The sequence below is a fragment of the Martes martes genome, assembly GCF_963455335.1.
Source record: "Martes martes genome assembly, chromosome: 16".
Lineage (NCBI taxonomy): Eukaryota > Metazoa > Chordata > Mammalia > Carnivora > Mustelidae > Martes > Martes martes.
Genome location: NC_137904.1, coordinates 41,695,384 through 41,717,958, shown reverse-complemented (window position 1 = coordinate 41,717,958; position 22,575 = coordinate 41,695,384). Strand labels below are relative to the sequence as shown.

The 22,575-nt window shown below is 57.4% G+C and overlaps 2 protein-coding genes across 3 annotated transcripts; both read right to left on the bottom strand.

Annotated features, from left to right (window-relative positions):
• Positions 1-466: 466 nt before the first annotated feature.
• Positions 467-4,056, bottom strand: SCRN2 (secernin 2). Of its 2 annotated transcripts, XM_080826531.1 has the most exons (8): positions 3,992-4,056; positions 3,439-3,612; positions 3,026-3,207; positions 2,276-2,475; positions 1,617-1,832; positions 1,318-1,483; positions 1,026-1,206; positions 467-764 (listed from the first exon to the last, which is right to left on the bottom strand). In XM_080826531.1, the coding sequence occupies exons 2-8, from the start codon at positions 3,610-3,612 to the stop codon at positions 606-608; spliced, it is 1,278 nt and encodes a 425-aa protein (XP_080682657.1). In that variant the 5' UTR covers positions 3,992-4,056; the 3' UTR covers positions 467-605. The 2 variants fall into 2 exon arrangements, with proteins under 2 accessions (XP_080682657.1, XP_080682656.1); XM_080826530.1 differs by lacking the exon at positions 3,992-4,056 and having other exon boundaries at positions 3,439-3,813.
• Positions 4,057-10,227: 6,171 nt separating this feature from the next.
• On the bottom strand, positions 10,228-11,358 carry SP6 (Sp6 transcription factor; the record flags this gene model as incomplete). The annotated part of the gene is made up of 1 exon (XM_080827402.1): positions 10,228-11,358. The coding sequence occupies one exon, from the start codon at positions 11,356-11,358 to the stop codon at positions 10,228-10,230; it is 1,131 nt and encodes a 376-aa protein (XP_080683528.1).
• Positions 11,359-22,575: the final 11,217 nt, after the last annotated feature.

Below are 22,575 nucleotides of genomic sequence, written 5' to 3'. Positions count from 1 at the left end.
ATCAAGCAGTCAAGGCAGTGGGAAGGAGTCACAGAAATACAGAACCCAACTCTATTGAACACGTTTCTGGACATTTCGGGAACCACCCAAAGGATTGGTCCACCTCAGGTCCCCCACCGCCCTGAGCAGGCCTCACGGTGTGAAAGATGCCATCTTCCAGAGGGCACTGCTCACTGCTGTCCTCAGGCTGTGCCCTCCAAGGTTCGAGCCAAGGACCAAAAACCCGTGGTCCTCATTCTCCTTAAACAGTAGCCCCATAGTGTGCCAGGCACGTTCTCTTGGTCATACCCGCTCACACACCTGGGGAGACCACCTCTCCTCACAGGCCTCTGCCACAGCCTCCCCCATCGAGTCCCCATTCCCCAAGAGAAGACTGTGCTGCCCAGCAGACAACCAGAGGCCCAGGGCTGCCCTTTGCCCTCACTTGGCTCTCCCACCCCCACTAGAGCCGGGATCAAGTTCACCGAACAGTGAAATAGCGTACTTTATTAAGGCAAAGGCCGAGCTGGCCGCCCAGAACAAGACTGAGGGGAGTGAAGGGCTTGTGCTGATCCTGCCGTCCCAGGGGTCCTGTGCCCACCCCAGGCCAGGAGCAGCTGTGGTGCTCAGCCATACACCTGGCTCTCCCTCTCCACAAAGGCCTGGAAGAGGGCACCCAGCTCCTGCGGGGGTGGGGCCCACTCCCCGGCCAGCAGCCGGCGCGCAGCCTCCAGGCCTTCCTGCTCCAGGTCCCGCTGCTTCTGCCGGAGCTGCTGCCCCCGATCCTGCCCAGGAAAGGTGGAGATGAGTCCCCGGGACAGGCTTCCCTCCAGATCGCGGGGAGATACCTGCCATCTCCCACAAGCAGGAGAAAAGACAGGGTCCCCAACATTCTCCTGGGCAGCTAGCTTTGAAGGCAGAGACTCCTCCCCCCAGCTCTAGAGTCTCTCCTCCACTCCCAGGTCCACTCATATTTCCAGAATCCCAACTGGGCATGGGAGAAGTGAGTCATGCCCCCAGAGTAGCCCTTAATCCCCGGGGCTTACCTGCCCACTCTCCATCAGCCCCAGGGCCACCTGGTGTCCGAGGTAGAGGCTGTGCCGGCGATCCACCTGAGTCTGGAATCGGGGCTGGGTCCGAACAGGGTCCTGTGCTCCAAAAGTGGGGGATACCACCTGGGGGGCCGGGGCCGCGCCCGCCCCGAAGATGAAAGGTTTGAACACTGACCTAATGGGACAGAGATGGAAGGAGTGAAGGCTATCACATCCCCCCGTACACACACACACACACCCTGCCTGGCAAGCTCTTCCCTGCCTTCCCCACCCTCATTCCCCTCACCTGGATGGGTCTGGTGTGGCAGTGAGGAAGTGGATACAGGGCTGTGTGGGGTCCCGAGGCAGGATGGACACCATGCTGGCCGTGGTGCGAAAGCCTCCCGAGTCCATACAGATGCCACTCTCCTTGTTCCTGAGGATGTCCATCATCACCTCTGCCGTGATGCCCCCTGCGAAGGAGGACAGGCTGAGGGGCCCCCAGGGCAGAAGGGGACCCTCTGGCCCTGGGTCTAGGCTGTGGGAGAGGAGAGAGGCTGGCACTGCTGTGGCCCTCGGGCCCCCAGCCGGCTGCCGTTCACTGACCTCGATGCTGCTGCAGCAGCTCTCGCCCGGCCTGGAAGCGGGCTTTGGCAGCCTCCATGCGCACAGGCTGCTGAGCCAGGGAGAAGACCTGCGCGAAGTCGAAAGCGCTCTTCCCACCCCACCAGCCCTGGGCCAGGGCGTGGGTCCGCAGCTCTGAGTGTTCGGCCGAGATGTCTGCGCCAATGCTCAGCTGGTTGGAGATGTTGCGGGCCCCCTCTGTGGAGGAGGCGGGAAGGGGAGGGAATGGCTCCTTTATCATGAAGTACCTACTCTGTGTCAGGGGCTGAGAACAGGGCAGTGAAGAAAACAGCCCTTCCCTTGTGGAGACGGAGACAGATGTGTGAGCTTGAGGCTGTGGCAAGTGCAATGAAGAGGCACCTGCTTGCATATACGGAGTGGGGGGGGGAGGGGGGGAGCTGACCGCCAGGGAGTCCAGGAAGGCTCCCCAGAGGAAGTGGCAGGCTAGAGCACAAAGAGGATTTAAGCAAGCGAAGGGGAAAGAAAGCGTCCTCAGTGGACTCATCTCCCGCCTCCTCAGGTACACCAACCACCCTGAGGTTTGCACCTAGATCCGCCCTGCCGGGCCCCCACCCCACCCCCTTCCAAGGCTGGCTGAAGGGGATGCCTCTGGGAGGCAGGCCCCAGTGCCAGGCCCTCACCCTGGATCCTCTGTGCGGCCCACAGCCTCCCCGCCGTCTCCAGCACCCATGCCTCAGTCCGGTCAGCCAGCAGGAAAGTGTTGTGGTAGCAGAACGGGGCAGGGTCCTCCCGGCAGCTGCCCCCTTGCCCATGGCGCTCCAGCAAGCCTGTGATCACGTGCAAGGCCTCCAGGGCAGAGCGGCTCCGTTCTAAGGCCAGCCTGGCACGGGGAGAGGAGCCGGGACCAGAAGGGCAGTGAGGTACTGGTGGCAGGTGACAGAAGCCCCAGTGGACAGATGTAGCCTGGGGAGGCCGCGTCACACAATCTGCCCACAGTAGTTGTGTGGAACACAGTTAGGCCAGGGGTTTTCAAGTTTGGCTCTGAGGGTCCCCCAAAAAGGCCTGAAATATGGTCTCGGAGAGAGAAGTGCACCAGGCCCCCCAGCCTCTCTTCAACCCCATCGGCTCTGCTTTAACTTGCTTCATACATTGGGACTCCGTTTGCAGGGGGGGGTGGGGAGCGCTTCTACTGAAAAAAGAAATGTGAAACCGCTGCCCTATTTCTGGGCCAGGAGAGGCGCAGAAGTGGCCACACTTGGGAGCTCCTTACCAGACTGGAGATGGGGCCGGGAGAGGGGGGGGGCAGCCTGTCTGGGCTGGCAAGGGGGACAGAAAGACGGGGGCCCCATGACCTGGCTTAGGGGAGAGGGGGATGGTACTCAGCTCTCAGACTTCCAGCACCAGACGATAAGGGAGGGCAGTGTCCCCACCTGAGCAGATCCATGCCCAGCAGGGCTTCCCCCTCGCCAACTGGCTCCTTGGTCCACACCGCCTCATTGCCAATGCAGACACCATGCTCATTGGCGCCCATCTCTGCCCCCCAGAGCCACGAAGGGCGGCTCAGGATCACAGCATGAGTCTCTGACACCTGGTCCACCTCAATGTAGGTGCACTGCAGGTAAGAGGGGAGAAGGGGAGAGCCCACTCAGAAAGGGTTTTAGTATTCCCACTTCCCGAGGAGCAGGCTAAGTCAGAGGCTAGGTCCAGGCTGGTAGACCCGAAAGTCATGCTCTTTCCCGCACCTGTGGCGGCTTCCCAGGGGCCTGAGGAGCCGAGGAGGAAGGTCTGAGGCGGACGCTCAGATCTGCCACAGCTCCTAGCTCTTCCGTAAGGCCTAACCCACCTGGAGCCGGCTCCCAGGGGGGTGAGTACTTGCGGGTACAAACACCACCTCCTGCACTTCGTCCCGGGGCCGGTCAGAGTTCTTGGCAAAGATCACCGCAGGGATGGCCGAGGCCGGGGGTACCGAGACAAAGCAATCGCAGGAACGCGGGGCGTCGGGGTTCCAAGAAGCCATCTGGGGAGAGGTGGGGAGGAATGGGTCCTCTTCGGGCGACCTCTCCACCATCCTGGCCAGAGCTCAGCCCCCTGGGAGCCCCTATCCCAACACGTGTCAAGAGACACTCGGAGGTCACTGCCGTTGGGTTCGCGATGCTCAGCACTGCACACAGGCGAAGGCACCGCGCGGCGGAGGCACCAGCTCTCGGCCCGGGCTCCAGGCTCCCGGCTCCGCAGGCGGGCGCAGAACGCACGCTCCCAGGGCCCTGCCCTACCGGGAGCCCGGCTCTCCCGCGCAGTCGCGGGACCCCCCTCCCTCGCCACCCCAGCCCTCCAAGAGTCCCACGCCCCTATTCTGTCCCCACTTTCTCTCGTCCCCAATACGGTCTGCCCCTAACCTCACTCCCTCCAATAACCCCAGCTTAGTCCCGATCGCCACCGCCTCCGGTTCGGGTCATTGGGCGGAGGCTCCCAGGTGACCTGGAAGGCTTTGGCCCGGGAGGCGGAGCCGGAACCAAGCGCTTGCAGTTCTACCGTTTTCCACCAGGGCGCGCGCCAGCACTATTTCTTGGAGCGGAGCGGCCTCGGAAACAGTGTTAGGCAGCCTGTCCTTGCCGGCGCCGCTCTCAGGCTGGAAAAAGGCTGCGACGAATCCGGGGGGCACTTCCAATGGGGTCCCTGTGGGGAGCAGGAGCTAGGGGTGGAAAGAAGCCCACATGAAAAGAGAGGAAAGAAAAACCAGATCTGTTGGAGAGCGCAGATTGTTGGGGCATCTGGAGGAGAAAACTCAGCTACTTGTGTCCTGCTTTGAATTACAAAGGTGCTACCTATCCCAGTCCCCACCAGGGCGTAAGATCTGTCAGATTGTCACAGGGCTGAAGGTGTAGGGATAACTTCAGTTAATGCATTTTTTTAAACGCACATATTCTCAAAACCCACCTGACCCCCAAAAGGTGGATTCTGCCCCACAGGGCTTGAACTCCTAGGAAGATAGCTTTGAAAGGATATTTGAAAATTTCTAGTCCAAAGATTTGGTGCCTTTACATAGAGTGAAACTGAAACAGCGAAGAAGTCTCGGCCAAGGGGGCACATATTGATGTGTGGGTGGACTCTGATCCCAAATGTTCTGCTTTCCAGGTCATTTTCTTCTATTAACCCTCTCTGTAACCAGCATTTAAGCAAATGCATCCTACTCCTTTTGCTCTGTGGAGCCCTCCAGGAATGGGGACAGGAGAGACACTGCAGATTCTCTACTTCTCCCACATCCATCCTGCCAACAAATCAGGGCTGCTGCTCAGAGCCCTTGGCCACAGCATGGCAGCCTGGGGTCATTCCTGGGATGGCAGTGAAGGTCAAGTTTTCCCCAGGAGGCAGGCTATGGGCAGGAGCACCAGATAAGGCTGTTGGGGGATCTGAAATCTGAGATAGTTCGTAATTGCCTATAGGTATCCACAGCTGATTCTGAAAAGGAAGCTGTCCCCAAGGAGATGGGCTTCACTTTTAGAAGGTGCACTGGCACTTGCAGAGAAGAATTGTCTAGAAGCTGGGCAGGAAGCAGGGAAGAGTATCACCTGAAACTCAGAACACTGGCATCTCGTCTTGCTTCTGCAGTGGACCTGGAGTGTCTCTTTGGGCAGGTCACTTTTTCTTTGAGGACCTCAGTTTCCCTGTAGTAAAATGACAGCATTGAACTAGATCTGTGATTCTCAACCATGGGTGGGGAGTGGAGGAGAGCAATTTGCTTTCAACCACACAACTCCCATTGTACAACAGAATATTTTCATACTCTGTCCGTGGATGGCCAGCATCAGCGTCACCTGGAAGCTTGTTAACAATGCAGAGTCTTGCGGCACCTGGGTGGCTCAGTCTTTTAAGCGGTGGACTCTGGATTTCCGTGCAGGTCATGATCTCAGGGTCCTGAGATTGAGTCCTGCATGGAGCTCCCAGTTCAGCAGGGACTCTGCTTCTCTCCCTCTCCTTCTGCCCCCTCCCCAAATAAATAAATAAAATTTTTTAAAAAAGATGCAGAATCTTGGGCCCCACCTCAGACCTAGTGAATCAGAAGCTGCATGTTAACAACATCCCCAGTGTAAAGTTTGAGAAACCCTGATCTAATACGCCCCCAAGGACATCACTTGGAGTGCTGGAGAGTTAATCCGGATGGCTTCAGGAATTCCCTGGGTGTCTCTAATATGCCCTCTACCGGGTGAAGACAGCCAGACTGTTGGGTTCCTGAGATGCTTTTCAAACCCACACTGCTAGGACGCTGAGCCGTCGAGCTCACCAGAATTAATGGAAAGTGAAGGCTGCTTAGGATGTGCAATCCACGGGGAGGTGTCGTGAGGTTGCCATCGGGGGTCATTCCAGAAGCAAAAGTCAAGGCTGTGTGCCGGACGGACGCGGGCATCCAGAGCGGCAGACAGCTTAGCAGGCCCCCTCCTGCACTTCCCCGGCCGCCCGCGGTGGGGCAGGATCGGGCCGGAGGAGAAGCGAGTGTCTGCGGGCCACAGCGCTGCCCCAGGCTGCGGTTCCCAGGCTGCCGGCTCCTCCGTCACTTTCCCATTCCTGATTTCACTCACCAACCCTCCAGGGCCGGTACTCCCACCTCCCAGGAGAGGAGGTTGGCGGCTCAGAGAGGTTGTCCAAAGGGTGAGCCCACGTGGCCTGATTTCCCTACTTTCTCCCTGGCCCTCCAGGATCATCCCACTGGGGGTGTCAGATCTGAGGGGTCAGTGGTGGCCTTGGGCTTCTGGGGTGGGGGTTGGGGGGCAGGCCAGCTGAGCAGCATTGCTGCCAACGCGGGCCAGTGAGCAAACATCAGAGCTCCACCAAAGGCCCCCGCTAAGAATGCAGGTCAGCAGGAGGAGCTGCGAGGGGAGGAGGGGTGGCCCCAGCCCTGCCCAGACAGGCCCAGCCGGCCCCACAGCTGCCCTCCTATCCCTGGGGGCAGCGATGGGCTACAGGAGGAAGGGGCTCCCCAGGGTCCTGGGGTCTAACTCCCACTGAACCAGGAAGACAAACGAGGCACCCACAGAGTGGGGCCGGCAAGAGGTGGGGGGAACATAGGCCTGCCCCTCCTCCTCCTGGGCTTCTAAATCCAGGAGCAAGAGAAAGCAAAGAGTTCCTCCCCCAAAACCAGTTTGCTTCCACCTGTGACCCCTAAATCATGCTGATACCACCCCCCATCACAAAGTGACCTTCAACGCTGTGACTGCAGATTCTCCCAAACAGGTGATGGGATGAGCCAGTGTGGGTACCAGAGTCGGCTCCAGGAAACTGGGTCGGGATGGAGTGCGGGAAACAAGAATCCCACTAAGGAAGATAACTGTGGCCAAAATGAAGGCGGGGAGGGTGAACGAACATAAAGTCCAGCCTGCTCCTTTGGACCCCGAACCTTCTCAGCTGTCAACCTTCCTAGCTTTGGGCTTCTGTACTCATGAGGGTTTTTGTTTTTGTTTTACTCATTTCACCTGAATTGGGCACCGACTACATCGCAGGCACTGGGCAGCCTGGGAGAGTGTGTACAGATGGGCGTTTCTGCACATCCCAGGCCGCCCAGTGGGTCGGGTGAGGGTGCACTGGTGCGCACTGTGTTTGTGTAACTGTGGCGGGCCCTCTAGCTGCGAGTTGCAGTAGGATCCTTCCCTCAGACTTTCCAGCTGGGCGGGAGCCCATCAGATAGTCTGGCTGCCTTTCATCGCCTTGTCCCTGATAGGGATCATTCTGGGTGAAGAAATCGCTGTCAGTCACCCCCACCTCGCTCACAGCCAGAGGGACCGATCACACCCCCACGGGGCGGGGTGACCGAGCTGGGAGGCTGGCTCTTCCTGGCAAGGCAGGGAACTGGCGTTCTTGGCAGGGGAGGGGAAAGAGGGGGCTTATATGTGGAGGAGGAAGGAAATATCTAGAACCTTCTCAGCCCCAGGGAGGGACAGTCAGCCCAGCTATCAACCCTGAGGGAGCTCCTCCCCATTCCCCGCACCAGCCACCTCCTGGGGAAGGATCTGACCCTTCCATCAGCTGGGCTCTGCCCCAAACAAAGGGAGGAGAGGCTGCAGGCCGGGGTGCTGGATCAAAGGAAGTGTCCACCCCACCCTGCAGCCGGCCTGGTCCTCACTGCTGAGGGACACTGAGTCAAAAAGGAAACCAGAGCTGGAAGACAAATGAAGCAATGATGTGCTTGATGACTTTATTATGGCATAAAAAACACAGGCTGTTTCTTCCTCCTCCTCCCCCCCAAAGTGGGTTCACAGCAGTTAAAGGAAAAAAAAAAAAAATCCTACATTTCTCCTCTAGGGGGCTGCCTAGAAGGGGGTAGACAGCCAAGCAACCTAGATCTATAAATGAGGGGAGCATAAGAAAACCCATCCAAAGCCCTCACCCGCACCCTTAGAACTCAAGGCCTCCGGAGGAGAACATCAGTGTTCCCCCGCCACCCCAACACCCATTCGGGAGTTCCCCTTACAATGGTCACTGGGGAAGGCTGTCCTGGTGGCACAGGGAGGGGGTGGCTGGTTTCGATGGGTGGAGGAGAAAGGCATCCCACACCCACAGTGCCCTCCCTCTCTCCCCCTTTCTCTGCCTGGCCAGGCAACCCGCAGGCACTGCGAGCTCTCTCCTGCCCCCAACCCTCTCAGCAAGGAAAGGGACCTCTGGTTGGGGTGGCAAGAGGTAGGGGGAAGAGGGAGCAAAAAGAAAGAACGTTACTTCTTAATCTACCCCAGGCCCATGAGTCTCTCAGGGAGAGTCACCCTGTCCCTTTTAAGAAGGGCTCCCTTCTATGCAAACGCATATTCCTATCCAGACCCCAGACCCATTTCCCATTTAGCTCCCAGTCCTGGGACTGGACTTCAGCATCCCCAAGGGAGGAAGAGATGCTGTAGGCCTAAGACCTAGGGCTTTGGACAGGGTGAACAAGGTGGGGTCTCTCTAGCTGGAGACCCCAGGCTCAGTAGAGAAACACACACACACACACACACACACACGTACAAACAACATGCACACACACATGCCCTAATATTAAATAAAATACCTTTTGCTTATAACTTAAAAATCAATACACAACTAATCTTCGCATAGGGCTCTGGGTGGAGAAAGGGGGCAAGGGGTCCAGGGAGGTCAGAGGGAATCTTAGGGCCTCTACCTCTAGCTTGGGAAAGTGTACTAGTTCCAGACCCTTACCCCCTATCAGCTTCCTTCCCTTTGCCTGGCTCCATCCCTGGCAGGCTCTCCTCTCCCCAGGCCCCACTCCCAAGATCACACTCAGGATGGATCTCTAGCATCTAAAGAAGGGGACAGGGACAGCTTCTCGGACATCACCTCAGAAGGCAGACCTCTTCCAATGGGAGAACACCTCCTTCATATGGAAGGGGAGTCCCCCTGCCCAGAATTGAGATGGGGAGAAGGGAGCCTCCTAATGCTCTACAGGAGGGGCAAGGCTTGCAGGCAGCAGAGAAAGGGGATGGGAAAGAAAAGAAAGAGCGGGCCTTCGCTTCCCAGTGAGTAGAAGATGGCTGGACATCCACCCTGAGTGGGGACCACTGGAGGTCCCTCTGCTGGGACACCCCACCTACTCCCCAGGCAACCCACATAACCCTCTTCCTTCCATCCCTAAAGAGAAGGCAAATGATGGGGGGAGGGGTGGGAACAGGGAGCCAGGATGAGGCACTACACGGATTCTAGGGTGGGGGCTGGGGCTTCTGGTTGCCTCGAAAACCTAGATCAGGTAACAGATGGGGAATGTGAACTACACTGAACTTTATTTTTCATGAAAACCATGAGTTAAGGACTGAATCCGAGTTAGAGGCATAAGGGGTTAGTTCCTTCCATTGCCCTACCCAATTCCTTCCTCTCATTTTAGAAGGGGACTTTTTGCCCTCCCCCTCCCGGTCTAGCTGTCTCCTCCGCCCCACTGCTCTGGCTGGGAAACTGTCCTGGATTCTGGCCTCTTCCCCTCTTCCTTCACGGCTCCATCAGAATGGGTTGGGAAGGGTTAATTAGGAGGCACATCAAAGGAGTTACTTCTAGGGCAACAACCCTCCCAACCAGATAGAGACCCCTCCCTAAGAGGGTACCCCTGTCTCCCCTACCCCACCTGAGCACTCCCTCGGGAAACATAGGGACAGAAGCACTGTATGGGGGATGAAAGGGACCTGGGCCGCAGGGCGGGTCCGGAGGCGCTTTTAAGTCCCGGTTCCCAGGCGCTAACGACTTGTCCAGACAGCTACCCCCAGCGCCCGCGGCGGCCCCACTCCTCTCTGCTCCTGGGACGCGCCGTCTCTTCCAGCAGGTCCCCTCCGCCCTGCAGCCGCGGTACGGGTACCCCACCCCAACCCCCCAGCCCGGGCACTGGAGCGAAGTAGTGGGGAAGGGGAGGACAGAGCAGCATGCACAGCCCCTCCCAGCCCAGCCAGTCAAACACGTCTCGCCCAGCCCCGGAGACTAAAAAACCCCCTACCGCCCCGTCCCCCTGACCCCGCACCACTTTTCCTCCCCCTTAATAAATAACCACCTGATCCTCTGACTCAAGTCGCACCCCAAAGGCATCAGGCCGGGGCGGGGGGAGTGGAGCCCCCCCCCCAGCTCTTCTGATGCCCCCAGGGGAGACCAGCGTGGGGGGCGGTACCAGAGCAGCTCAGTTGGAGGGAGCCGCGCCGCCCTCGGCCTCCCGCTTGCCTTTGCCCCCGGGGGGCTCCACTGCTCCGCTGGCCTTGCTCTCGCCCGTGGCCGCCCCGGCAGCCTCCTCTTTGGCGCCCTCGTGGGTTTTCATGTGTTTGGCCAGGTGGTCGCTGCGCATGAAGACGCGGCTGCAGACCGCACAGGGGAACTTCTTGGTGCCCGTGTGGGTCTGGAGGTGGCGCTGCAGCTCGTCGGAGCGCGTGAAGCGCTTTCCGCAGAAGAGCCAGTTGCACACGAAGGGACGGTCGCCGCTGTGCCAACGCAGGTGCGCCTTCAGGTGCGACGTCTTGGCGTAGGCTTTCCCACAACCTGGGATGTGGCAATTGTGCAAATGCTTCTTCTTGCCCCCGTCGGGCCCGCACGGAGCCCCCAGTCGCTCCGCCTCCAGGCAGTTGGGGCAGCGGCACACGGTCTGGCCCGAGCTGCGGGGCACTGACCGCCGGGAGCCTTTGGGCCGGGCTGCTCCGTCCAGACTGGAATCCAGACCCTGGGACTCCGGGGCGGCCGCTTCCAAGGCCTTAGCCCCGTCGGGCGGCCCCAGGAGGTGCTGCCCTCCCGCGGCCGGGAGGAGGTGGTGCGGGTGTGGGTGGGGCGGTGGGGCACAAAGCTGGTGGTCTCCGACGTAGCCCCCCAAGCCAGCCTGAAGCGCCCCGGGGTGGCCAGGCGAGGTCAGCGCGCCCTGAGTGTGGGGGAGGTCCATCCAGCTGGTGCCCGGATGAAGGTCCCACCACGAGCCATCCTCCGTGCCTGGGTGAGTCGGCCGGAACCATGATTCATAATGGTGTGACATGTCCGGCTGCAGGAGCTTGGAAAAGGGTCCCGGGGCCAAGGGACTGTCGCTTTCCAGGTCCTCGCAGGTTACCCGAGAGGAGGTCCCCGGCAGCTCATAGCCCTGTGAGAAATCCACCTCCGGGCCCAGCGGGAGGCTCTGCAGCTCTCCAGGCTGCAGCGGGGAGGGGTAGTCCCCGGCCTCCGGGCTCGTGTGGCCCTGGTATGTTTGGAGAGGCTGCAGGTCGAGGCGCGGCGGGGAGGCGTGAGGCGCGTCCGTGTGCTGGCTGCCCAGAGAGCCGCAGACAGCGGTTAGCATTGCCGGGATCCGGGGTGGGGTGGGGAACAGGGACGGTCAGGGGCACCTCAAGTGGGACCTAAAGGAGGCAACGAAGAGGTGACATGAGGAAAGTAACCAACTCACTTTTAGTCCTGACCCAGATCCCCTCCCTGCAAAGTGCTCCTCTCTGTAGCTGCCCGGTAGCTGAAAAGAGGGCCACACCTCTGAGTGGGGACTAAAGACCAGTAAACAGAATTGGGGAGTGCTAGGAAGGCTAGAGGGTGTGAGGTTCTCAGCCAAGGGGGTAAGTCGACCTTCTCCTCGCTGATGCTGATCCCTCCTACGGGACCTAGCTCATCGGGAGAGCTGGGCTGGTCCCAGGCTGGTAAGTCAGAAACACCCACAGTAAAATGCTAGGACCATTCGGACCCCGGGTTCCCAGGCCAGCGCAAAGAGCCAGTGGCATTTACCCCCTGCAGACCAGCCGCCACCCCCAATGGAAGGCCTAGACCCATCTCTGCTTCCCTAGTCTAACTCAGGACACAGATGAGGAGAGGGTGGGGGTCTGTTTGTGAAACTCAGAGCTTGAGGTGACCTGATTTTCCATGCCCAGCACAGGTTCTCAGATACTGGGGGAGACCTCATTCTGTCCCTGAGGCATGTTCAGTGAGGAAGAGCATTTCACTGTTCTGTACCATTCTCCTCAGCTCTCTGCCTGGCTGGGTTGCCAGCCACCCCCCCCCAAACCCACTTCCATGCCTGGTCCCCACCCCTTCCCCTCATGCAGGGACTTCACCCCCTGGGGGGCAGCCACAGTGCTAGTTCCCAGGGGACATCTCCCCACCAGAAAGAGGTAAGCCTCCTCCTCTCCTGTGCTGACCCACACAGGCTCCAGCCAGCTGTCTGCTGCTATCCACGCCCTCCTCCAATCTAGGGGAGACTCAGATGTGAAGCTGGGAGGGGTCAGCTTCCCCCAGAAGGGGGCCAGCCAGAGAAGAGCTGACTAACCAGCTCAGGGAGGTAAAACTGTCACCCCGTTAAGAGGTGCAGAGTCACAGTGGGGACAGCGAAGGACAACAAGAAAAACCAGAATCACAGAAATTATGAATTGCCCCAAGAGATTATAGAGGGGGGTGCATTCTAGACCTGGGTCATTTTTAGGAGTTCTGCAGATGGCTCCCATATGCAGCTAAGTGTTGAGAACCATTGCCTCAGGCCAACCCTCTTATTTTAAAAAAAGAGGAAACCCAGGCAGTATTTGGAGAAATGACTTGAACAGACTTTCATTTACTTGTTCAATCAACCAGTATGCACTGTATGTACCTCTGTGAACCCGGTGCCTGGACTCCCCGCCTGTTATCCTTTCCCTAAAGAGTTGGCAACCTAAAGACATCCACCCCATTCTTAACCACACATCTGTGACTGGAAGGTCCTCTTCCTCCCACCACCTCTCCCGAAGACCTGGGAGCACTTCAGGTGTGGAGTTTGGTCGCCCAGCCTTCTCTGATGGTGGGAGAGGAGGTGCAGTGGTTTAGGTCAGGGACTTCTTCCCACAGCAGGGCTGACCCTGCTACCTGTGGCCTCTGTGACCAAAGAGGTGGCCCTGGTAGTCTGGGAGAGGGGGAGAGAGGGGAACTGGGGTGCCTGCCTACTCAGCCTCTAGCTGTGTTACCACAAGAAAGGAACAGGGTGAAGCAGCAGGAAAAGAGCCTCAGGCCCAGGTGGGGCAGCCCAGAAGGGCCTGGGCAGGAGCGGGGAGGCCTCGGACCCTAATAGCTTTCCGGCGTCTGGGAACTGCCACTGGGATTAGGGGGTGGGGAGGTGAACGACCCAGGCTCCAGAGTGGCCTCTTTCGACGCAGAGCGAGGGAGTCCAGCCCTGGGATGCAATGGCCAGCCTGCAAGGTTTCAGGAAGGGAGACAGCAGAGCGCGCACTCTCGGCTTCCCGCTCCCCAGTGCAGGAAGCCGGGTAGAGACCCTTCTTCCCCCTTCCGCCTTCTCCCTCTCCCGATCACCGGCGCTCAGGTGGTCAGGACTTCCGCACTCCCAGTCCTCAAGGTTCCAGTCCTCCGGTTGTCCCAGTTGCTCCAGTTTCCCCGGTTTTCGGCCTCCTCGGTCCCTCATCTCGCCCTTCCGTCCAGCTGTCGCTCGGCTGGGACTCTAAGCCCCTTGGATTCTTTAGGACCACCTCCCCCAAGGCCACCGGAGGCTGCGGCGAGTTCGGGGAGCGTCTTTCTGGGATGATCCCCGGAGCGCGCACCCCTCGCCGCCCCGACCCTGGCTCCTACCTCGAGGCTGCGCTCGGGCTCCGGGCACGGCAGGCTGGCGCGCTACCGACGGGAGCTCATGGGCCCTGCGCGCCGGCGGGCTCTCCAGCGGCGAGGCGCAGGAGCCGAAGACGAGCGGGGGCCGCGACCAGACCCGGTGGCGGGCGGCTGGCGGCCGGCAGCGGGCGGCGGAGGAGGGGCGGAGGGCAGGCGGGAGGGAGGAGGGCGGGCGGGAGCCAGGGAGGGAGCGAGCGAGCGAGCGAGCGAGCCCAGCTCCGCCCGTGACTCACCCGCGCTCTCTGCCTTCATCCTCTGCCCCGCGCTCCTTTTTCCCCGAGTCCGCGGCCCCGCCCACCTCACCTGCCGCCGCCTTTAACCCTTGCGGGCTCGGCCGGACGGGAGGCCAGCGCGGCCGGGCTGGAGGAGAGGGGGCGGGCTCGCTAACTAGGTCGCCTCCCGCCCCTCCCTGGCTCCTCCCCGGCCACTCCGCTCCTCGGGCGGGGGTCCTGGGCGGAGCGTTTCCCAGGCTCCGAGACCCGCCCCTCGGGTGCCAAACTGCCCCGGAGCCGGCTGGGTCTGGCGGGGGACGCGGGACTCAGACCCTGGGGGCCTGGAGAAGGGGGCGGGTCCTCGGGGCGATTAGGAGCGTCCCTCGGGCGCCGCTTGCTTCCTCCGCGCTCGACCCACTTGCCCGGCGGGGCGGCGCTGGCCGGGGTACTGAGAGGAAAAGGAAACAGGGCTGAGCGCCAAGGATGTGTCCGGTCCACCCCAGGCCTAGGCCGTGAGAACTTTGGGCTGCCGCCTCCTTCACCTCATTACCCCCGCCGCTTCTCTCCACCACCACCACCCCCTGGCCTTTTGGCCCCGGCTTTCTTCCTCTCCCTCTCCGGCCCCTCGCCTTTTTTGGGTGGCCTCCTCTCCTCTGCCCATTCCCCTGTTCCCCCAATTGCCCTTATTCCCCCCTGCCTGCCCCTGTTCGTCTCCCAGGCCCCCCCCTCAGCTCTCACTCCCCATTTCCCGTTGAGCAGCAGCCCCAGCGCGTCTTAAGTCCATCTCTCAAATATGCGACCCCCCTCAGTCCGGGAGCTGCTCAGCCTCCGTATGCCCTCCACCTTTGCCCCCGTGCGCGCCCGGCTCTGAAAGTTGGGGAGGCGCCCTAATGGCCCTGGGAAGGGACACTTCTGGAAAGAATTGACTGACCCCTTGCCACGATTCTCACCTGAAGGTTTAAACCCAAGGTTCCTAAGTTTGGGAAAGAGTCTGGGATTTCTTTTAAGGAAAACAAATGCACATACACGGGGCATCATTCTGGCAAAAATTTCAGGGCGTTCACGGCCCCCACCGAAAAACTTATCTCCAGGTCCCATTTGGTCGAGATATGGAGCGAGCGCCGGTGATTAGAGGCGTTCCTCCTCCTCGCCCGCTGGCCTGTGATCCCGGGTAGTCCGCTGCTCCCTTCCCTATCCGTGCCTCCACCCGCTGCGCGGACTTCCCGAAACGACTCCTTTCTTGCAGGGGAATTCTGATCGATTTCCATATTTTTTTTCTTTGCGCTGTTTGGCTTTCCCTGCGCGCTTTGACATCGGCTTTTTAAATTTCGTTTTTTGTCTTGACAGTCTGTCAGGCACAGCAGGACCAGAATTTAGGATGAGTCAATCTCACCTCTACAGCCGCGGTTCCACCACCATTGCTTGACCCGGTTCGATTTTCCGTTGGGGACATACTCAAAGTGCCACTACAGAACAACTAAACTGAATACACAGCCCCTTGAAAATCAGCCTTTGCCTGCGTGATTTTCCCCCCAAACACACACGGTCTTATATCCAGAGTCAATGTCTGATTCGTGGGTTCATCTCCCTCTTTTCTAAGATTCCATTTCCTCATCTGGGCCACCTGAGTTCAAGTTGGGAGACTTTTCTGGGGCTTAAAGGAATTGATGTACCGAAAATACTTAGCCCCTGGTTCCCCTGGTAAGCTCGCAGCAAAGGGAAGATGTTGTTATAATTATTAAATAAGTGGGTTCCCAGGAAATGTTTGTTGGATTAAGGTATATTCGCAAAATCTTTGGACTGGAAGTTGGTGGACCTAAAATCCCGCCCCGGCCCTGGACTTGTTAAGCTGATCTGGTGGGTCAGGTTGCACTGAGCCTCAGTTTCCCCTGGGTTAGAATGCAGTTAGAGCAGTTACCCTGCAGGGTAAAAGACAGGTGCTTGGAAAGCCTGGAGGAGTTGCTGGAATGCAAGGGATTGTACTTTCTGATCAGTAGAATTTCCTTCTTCCGGACACTCAGACACCAGCGATGATGTTGATTCTCAAGAACTGCTCAGGATCTTTGGGGCCACTGCTACATCGACAGCTCTCTATCGACATGGTTTTATCTCTGTTCACTCTGCTCACAGCCACATCCAGAACAGAGCCTGTGACTCAGCCTCCTCTGTTAAGTCTGATTTGACCCATAGATGTTCTCTGCCTCCTTCCTCCCTGCAGTCCACAGAAGCTATTGCTCTTAAGGAATCTGAGCAGGGATCTGAATCTGAATCCCCCCTCCCACCTTTTTTCCAGGCACCAGATTATTTTATCTTCCTGTCTCCTTCTGTCTTTCCCTGGAAAGCAACAGGAAAAGGGGTCTAGCCCCTGGATGGTAGACTTCCCACCCCACTTTCCTCCCAGACCCCCTTTAACCCCATCCTACCCTGACTGACAGCCACCTAGGGTTCCCAGGAGCAAAGACCCTCCATCTCCTTGTGGCTCCTAATACAGTTATCTCAGAAAACTCAGCCATCCTGCTTTCCTGTCCTGCCTAGCTTTCTGCCTCTCACTCAGAGTACTATCTTCCTTCCAGATCCCCCTCTAGTCACCTTCTTCTGATTCCGGTCCCCTCCAGTTTCCCCTTGCCAGATGGCTTCCTACTAAAAAGTGCCCCTGGTCTCATGTTGACTTGACTGCTGACATCACCACTGCCCAGTACTCTTTTGTCTTCTCAAAATTAGACAATGCTGCCCACCGCATCTCCCACACAAACAGATTTTGCGCAAGACTCAAGCCGTTTCTGGTCTTTCTCCCTCATTTCCCCAAAGGGGTAGATAGACAGATTTTGCCATAAGTGTCCAATCCTGCCACCCCTCTTCTCACACCTCATTTCTACCATGCAATCATTCTGCACCTGGACCAGGTTAGTCTTCACGGTCATCATGACCACCATTATTTTACTGAGCATCTTCTATGTTCCAGGCACTTTACACAAATATCTTCAGGGGCGCCTGGGTGGCTCAATCATTAAGCGTTTGCGTTCGGCTCAGGTCATGATCCCAGGGTCCTGGGACTGAGCCCTGCATCAGGCTCTCTGCTCAGCCAGGAGCCTGCTTCTCCCTTTTCCTCTGCTCCTCCCCCTGCTCATGCGCTCTCTCCCTCTCTGTCTGAAATAGATAAATGAAATCTTAAAAAAACAAAACAAAAAAAAAATACAACCCACAAATGTCTTGAACTCTCATGGGCATGCAGCAAAGTTGTTATTATTATTCCCATTGTACAGAGGAGGAATTCTGCCAAGGATCAAAGAAATTCAATGACCTGCCTAAGATTACAGAGCTATTAAATGAGACAGAGAAGGAAACTGAGTCCAGATCTGTCAGGCTCCAAAGCCAAGTTCTGGCTGCCACTCCTTCCGGCCTTCTAGCAAGGGCTAGAAGGGCAGCAGTGCTGGCCCCAGGAGTCCAGCTCCCCTAGATTCTGAAGGTGAGGGGAATAGCATTCTCCAGCTGATGTCCAGATCAAAGCCATCCATGATCGTGCCTTTAAAAGGACAAACTGGTCCCATCTTGGATTGCTGGGACAAGTCACAGCTCTATCTGGGGTCCCTTCTAAACCTCAGTTGTCCTTCTGTGGAGACTGCACTAGGAAAATACCAAAGCTTTTCTGCCTATAAAAATGGTCTAGTGCAAGTCCTCGTTTTATTGGTAGGGAAACTGAACCCCAGAACAGGGAGGCAAATAGCTCAAAGTCATTGGAAAATTAGAAACAAAGCAGGGGCAAGAACCCCGGTCTCCTAATTCCTGGTTATTCACTCTTCTTCTCCACTCTGTACCCCTACTTTCAGGCTGCACCTGGAAACCTGCAAATTAATGATCCTGGACACCAACACATTCCTCCTTTCCTTCCCTCTTCCCACCCTGCCCTCCCATGTTCCTAGGAAACTGGACAGAATCCAGAGCTGGGGCCAAAATGGTTCTCTTTCATTCAGCCAACACTTACTGAGGGTTTACCTGGGGCCGGGCACTACACTGGACCCTAATTCTATTTTAATCCAAATATCACTAGTGTCCACATCTGTCTTCAGTCTAAAGGATGAAACCAGCTGAGGCTAGACCATCCATAAGCTGGGGTACGTGTGTGTGTGCCTACACTTGTGTGTGTGCCAGGGGCTTGGAGGTGGGGTGTCTGTTCCCTCTCCTCCATCATGAAGGGAGTTCCCCATGAGATATGCACAAAGGTTTCTCCCTTACTTCTGCAGGTGTCCTAGCATGCACAAACTTCCGTGGGGTGAGTGTGTGCCCCGTGTGTCTATTAATATCTGCCCATCTTTTCTCTCAGGATGAAGCCCCTGGCAGCTGGTTAATGACCACTCCACTTCTCCCCCAGGTCTCAGCATGGCCCAGTGCAAAGACCTCCAAAGGAATCCTCTTTGGGTCTCCATACAAAGCCCCCCAAGATCTCCCTCTTATCTCCTCCTCCCAGATTCAGAAAGAATCAAGCCTTTCAAACCCTTCTCAATGGTCCCTCTAGAGTGGAGACTAGATCCTCTTGCCCCTTGAGCTGGACAGGGAATAGCCCCTCTTACCGGTCCATGGAGCCTAGAGCTGGCGGCGGCAGTGAGGGGCAGGTAGGGGTGATGTGAGAGCCAAGCTTTATAAGGGAGGCGACAGCCAGAGCCAGAGTGGGGGGCGGGTGAGAGCCCCGGGCAGGGTTGCTGCCAAGTCCTCACGGCCTCTCGGAAGCTTTTAGGATAATCCAGGAAACAGTGGCCCCCCGGCTCTCCTGGGGGAGTGGTAGGGGATGAGATCTGAGTCTCTGAGGTCTGCCAGGAAAGGAGGATTTCAGCTAGAAGAGGCAGCTGGGGGTGGGGGAATGGAGAACAGGACTTCTTCCCTCCTTCCCTCCCCAGAGGTTGGACAGGCAGTGGGAGAGGGACAAAGAGGTCCTTATAGAATCCAGCTGAGAGATCTCGGATGGCTGGAACCCTCCACATTCCATCTCCCTCCTTCTGAGGTTTTCTCTGTGGATTTGGTGGGAAAGAAAGAAATACCATTTTTTTTAAAAGATTTTATTTATTTATTTGACAGAGAGAGAGATCACAAGCAGGCAGAACAGCAGGCAGAGAGAGAGGAGGAAGCAGGCTCCCTGCTGAGCAGAGAGCCCTGATGCAGGGTTCATTCCAGGACCCTGAGATGATGACCTGAGCCGAAAGCAGATGCTTAACCCACTGAGGCACCCAGGCGCCCGCCGCAAGAAGTACCACTTTTAAGACTACACACACACACACACACACACACTTCCAGCTGATCAATCCCTCCCTGTAGAGCTCCCCGTCAGAGAAGGCTGTTGAAGACATCTCTCCCACCTCTGCTGAAGTCTCTCCTTCTCCTTTCCTTCATTCCCTTTTCAGATATTTTCCAGCTCGGAACCCCCAGGACCCAAGGCAATCCACTCCTTGAATCTGGGATCTCTCATTGTGAAATGGAGTGGGAAGACCATATCCCTGACTTTGGATGGGGTGGGGCAGCTTGGGTTGGACAAGAAGGGGTCACCTAAGACCAGAGTTAGAGCCCAGCCAAGGACATTTACAGACAGTTCAGGAATCCTGGGACTCCAGGAGAGTGACAAGGCTGGGAATATGGCCTGGGAAGGGAGATGGGGCCTGGAGGGGAATTTAGGTGGTGGCCCCACATCCCCAACTATTTACATGAACTTAATTTTAGGGTGGTTGTAAGTTTAGGCATGTTGGCTAACAGGAGCATGTCCTGGAGCAGAGGGGGACAACAGACCAGGAAGGAGAAAGGAGATGAAACAGAATAAGACCGGTTTCCCAGAGCTGTCTGAAGCTAGCAATTCTGACCCACATCGGAGAGTGGCCTGGAGACCTTTCCAGGGGTCACGTCTCATGCTCAGCCATAGCCCAGCACCCTTGGCGCTGAGGACGGGCACTGCTGTGCACCCTCTGCACCCGCCCAGAACCCAGTGACCCGAGCCCTGCATGCCACCTCCCCCACCGAGTCTAGCACAGGGTGAGTCAGGGAGCCTTCCTCTTGAACTCTTGTCCTACCCCTCCCCCTACACCCCCAGAAATCTCTCGACTGGGGATTCCCAGTCCCTTCATTAGCTTTTCAGCAATTATCCTGTAAAGGCCCTGACAGGTCCTTCCTCTCCCCATTTCAGAGATGAGAACACTGAAGCCCGGCAGAGCACTCAAAATCTCAGCAGAGCTACCCATCAGGCAGGAGAGAGTAGCATGGCAGGGGACTTCGGAGGCAGAGCGGCACCCCTTCCTTCAATCCTAGGCCAAGTTGGGAGGACAGGGCCAACGCAGCTCCCCGGGAGAACCCAGGCGTCATGACTGTGGCGGGCTCCAGGGAGGGGCTTCCCTGTCCCTCCCCACCTTCCAGCCCAGAAAATCAGAGTGAGGGGGGGAAACAAGCTGGGGAGACCACACAGGTGGAGTAAATAATGTTAATACGGGAGCATTATCACTAGGGCATTTCCTCATGGATAAATGTCTCAAATACCAAAGGATGCCTCCAAATTATAGTTAATTACAGAGTTGATTTGCATAAATTATAAGGTGAGCATACAAATTCTTTCAATCGGTTCCATATGCTTAGGTAGCAGGTCCAGTCCAAGATGGGAGAATCTTGGGGTGGGGGATTGGAGGGGGGAGGAAAAGACTTAGTCCTTGGCCTGGACCTGCTGGCCCACACGCCTTCTCCCAGCCTTTGGATCAGTAAAGGATGTATGGAGACCCTGACTGCTTTGCTGAGAGAGGAGCTATGAACGTGACCCAGACCCTACTTGGCAGGGGACCCCTTTTCCCCTTCTATTCGCACCTCGGGAACAACCCAACAACGTGCTTTCCCACCAGTGATGTGGGGCGGAGGGGAGAGGACTGCCAGTGGTGGGCACAGTAGGGGCCTAAAGCTCTGTGCTGGGGTGGGGGGCTTTGGATCGCTTCTGGGCTTCAGAGGGAAGGGGAGGAGCCCTGGAGGAGGCCGAAGACCAGGGGGCTTAATGGCCCATTCAGGCCCCTCTCCTGCTCTTGGAGGCTCCCCTGGTTGCCACCCCCTCCCCCCCACTCCCACCCCCCCCAGTCACCCCCTCCCCCAACTGCAGTCATTCTCAGAGCCAACCCTGGATCCCAAGTTTGATGTTGCCGCTGCCTACACCTTCCAGGTGGCTCCTCAGAGGCTCAGACTCCCAGACTTTTGTCTCCAGCGCCTGGGCCCATTTCCTCTGCCCTCGCCTCCCAGCCCCCACCTCCTCCCTCACCCACCTCCAGTGACTAAGACTCTACTTCCTCCTCTAGCTCTCAGGTTTGTCCCTCCCTCCCTCCCTCCTGGCCCCCATCCTCACCCAGAGGCCTGCCTCCTTCTGGTCCTCCATCTTTCTCCTCCCTGCCCAGCCTCCCTCCCCCAGGCAACCCATCTCCTCCACACTTCCGTGGTCAGCTTTGCTCTTCCCATCCACCAACAGCTTTCTGCCCCAGCTGCTCACCCTCCTGCCCTCAAGCTTTCCTCCTCATGCTACCCACAAACCCTTACCGTATGTGGTTCTCTGAGTTTTTCCCCATATACCTGCTCCGAAGACCGAAGCTACTGGATTAGTTTGAGTACAGATGAGGAGTCTGGGCTGAGGTTCCCCAGGTGCCCTGGGTGAGAGTTTACCTTTGTCTTCTCATCCGAAAGTCAGCAAGAGGGGCGCCTGGGTGGCTCAGTGGGTTAAAGCCTCTGCCTTCTGCTCAGGTCATGATCTCAGGGTCCTGGGATCGAGCCCTGCATCAGAGCAGAGAGCCTGCCTCTCTCTCTCCCTGCCTCTCTGCCTACTTGTGGTCTCTCTCTGTCAAATGAAATGTCAAATGTTAAAATCTTTAAAAAAAAAAAAAGAAAGAAAGAAAGAAAGAGGGGCGCCTGGGTGGCTCAGTGAGTTAAAGCCTCTGCCTTCGGCTCAGGTCATGATCTCAGGGTCCTGGGATTGAGCTCCGCATTGGGCTCTCTGCTCAGCGGGGAGCCTGCTTCCCTTCCTCTCTCTGCCTGCCTCTCTGCCTCCTTGTGATCTCTGTCTGTCAAATAAATAAATAAAATCTTAAAAAAAAAAAAAGAAAGAAAGTCAGCAAGAAAGACAGAGGAGGGAAAGAAGAAAGAGCCTAAAATGGCTCCTGGTACCTAGTAACTGCTTAATAAATAAGTGTGGAAGGAAGGAAGGGGTTGGAAGTGGGCACTGGTCTGTGAAAATTCCAGGGAAGTGTCAACTTGGCAACAGGAATTACTTCTCTCCTGGAATAGTTTTCAGGTCTCCTATGGGATTTCTGCCACTTCTGGCCCAGCCACCTAAGTTGTCCCTTAAACCAGTAACAGATGAATCATGCTGAAATGCCAGTCCGACTTGGCCCTCTCCAACTCAAAGTGCTCCAGTGGCTCCCAGTGCTACCTGGGAAGATGCCCCCCCCCCCCGGCATTGGCCTCTGTCCTTTTTGCAATCTCCACTTCCATTGATCTTTGCACAAACCCTGCAGCCCAGCCCTGCATGCATGTCCAGCCACCAAACATGTCCAGCCTTCCTACTTTTGCTCCAACTCTTTTCGCCCCCGCTGCCCTATCTCTGCCCCAGGAAAGCAGATCAGGCTTCCAGCTCCTGGCTCATAGCCTGTTTTCTCTAATGAGGTCTTCCCTTATTAGCACATCCCTGGCTTGCTCCTCAGAACTTCCCAAGTGCTAATTGCCAC

Excerpts from the sequence above, each read along its gene's own strand:
- SCRN2 (XM_080826530.1), bottom strand. The coding sequence starts at position 3,663 with ATGGTGGAGAGGTCGCCCGAAGAGGACCCATTCCTCCCCACCTCTCCC. Across the intron at positions 1,833-2,275 it reads GGCCGCACAGAGGATCCAGG|AGGGGGCCCGCAACATCTCC; the intron begins GTGAGGGCCTGG and ends CCTCCTCCACAG. Across the intron at positions 1,484-1,616 it reads GCTGCTGCAGCAGCATCGAG|GGGGCATCACGGCAGAGGTG; the intron begins GTCAGTGAACGG and ends CCTCCTTCGCAG.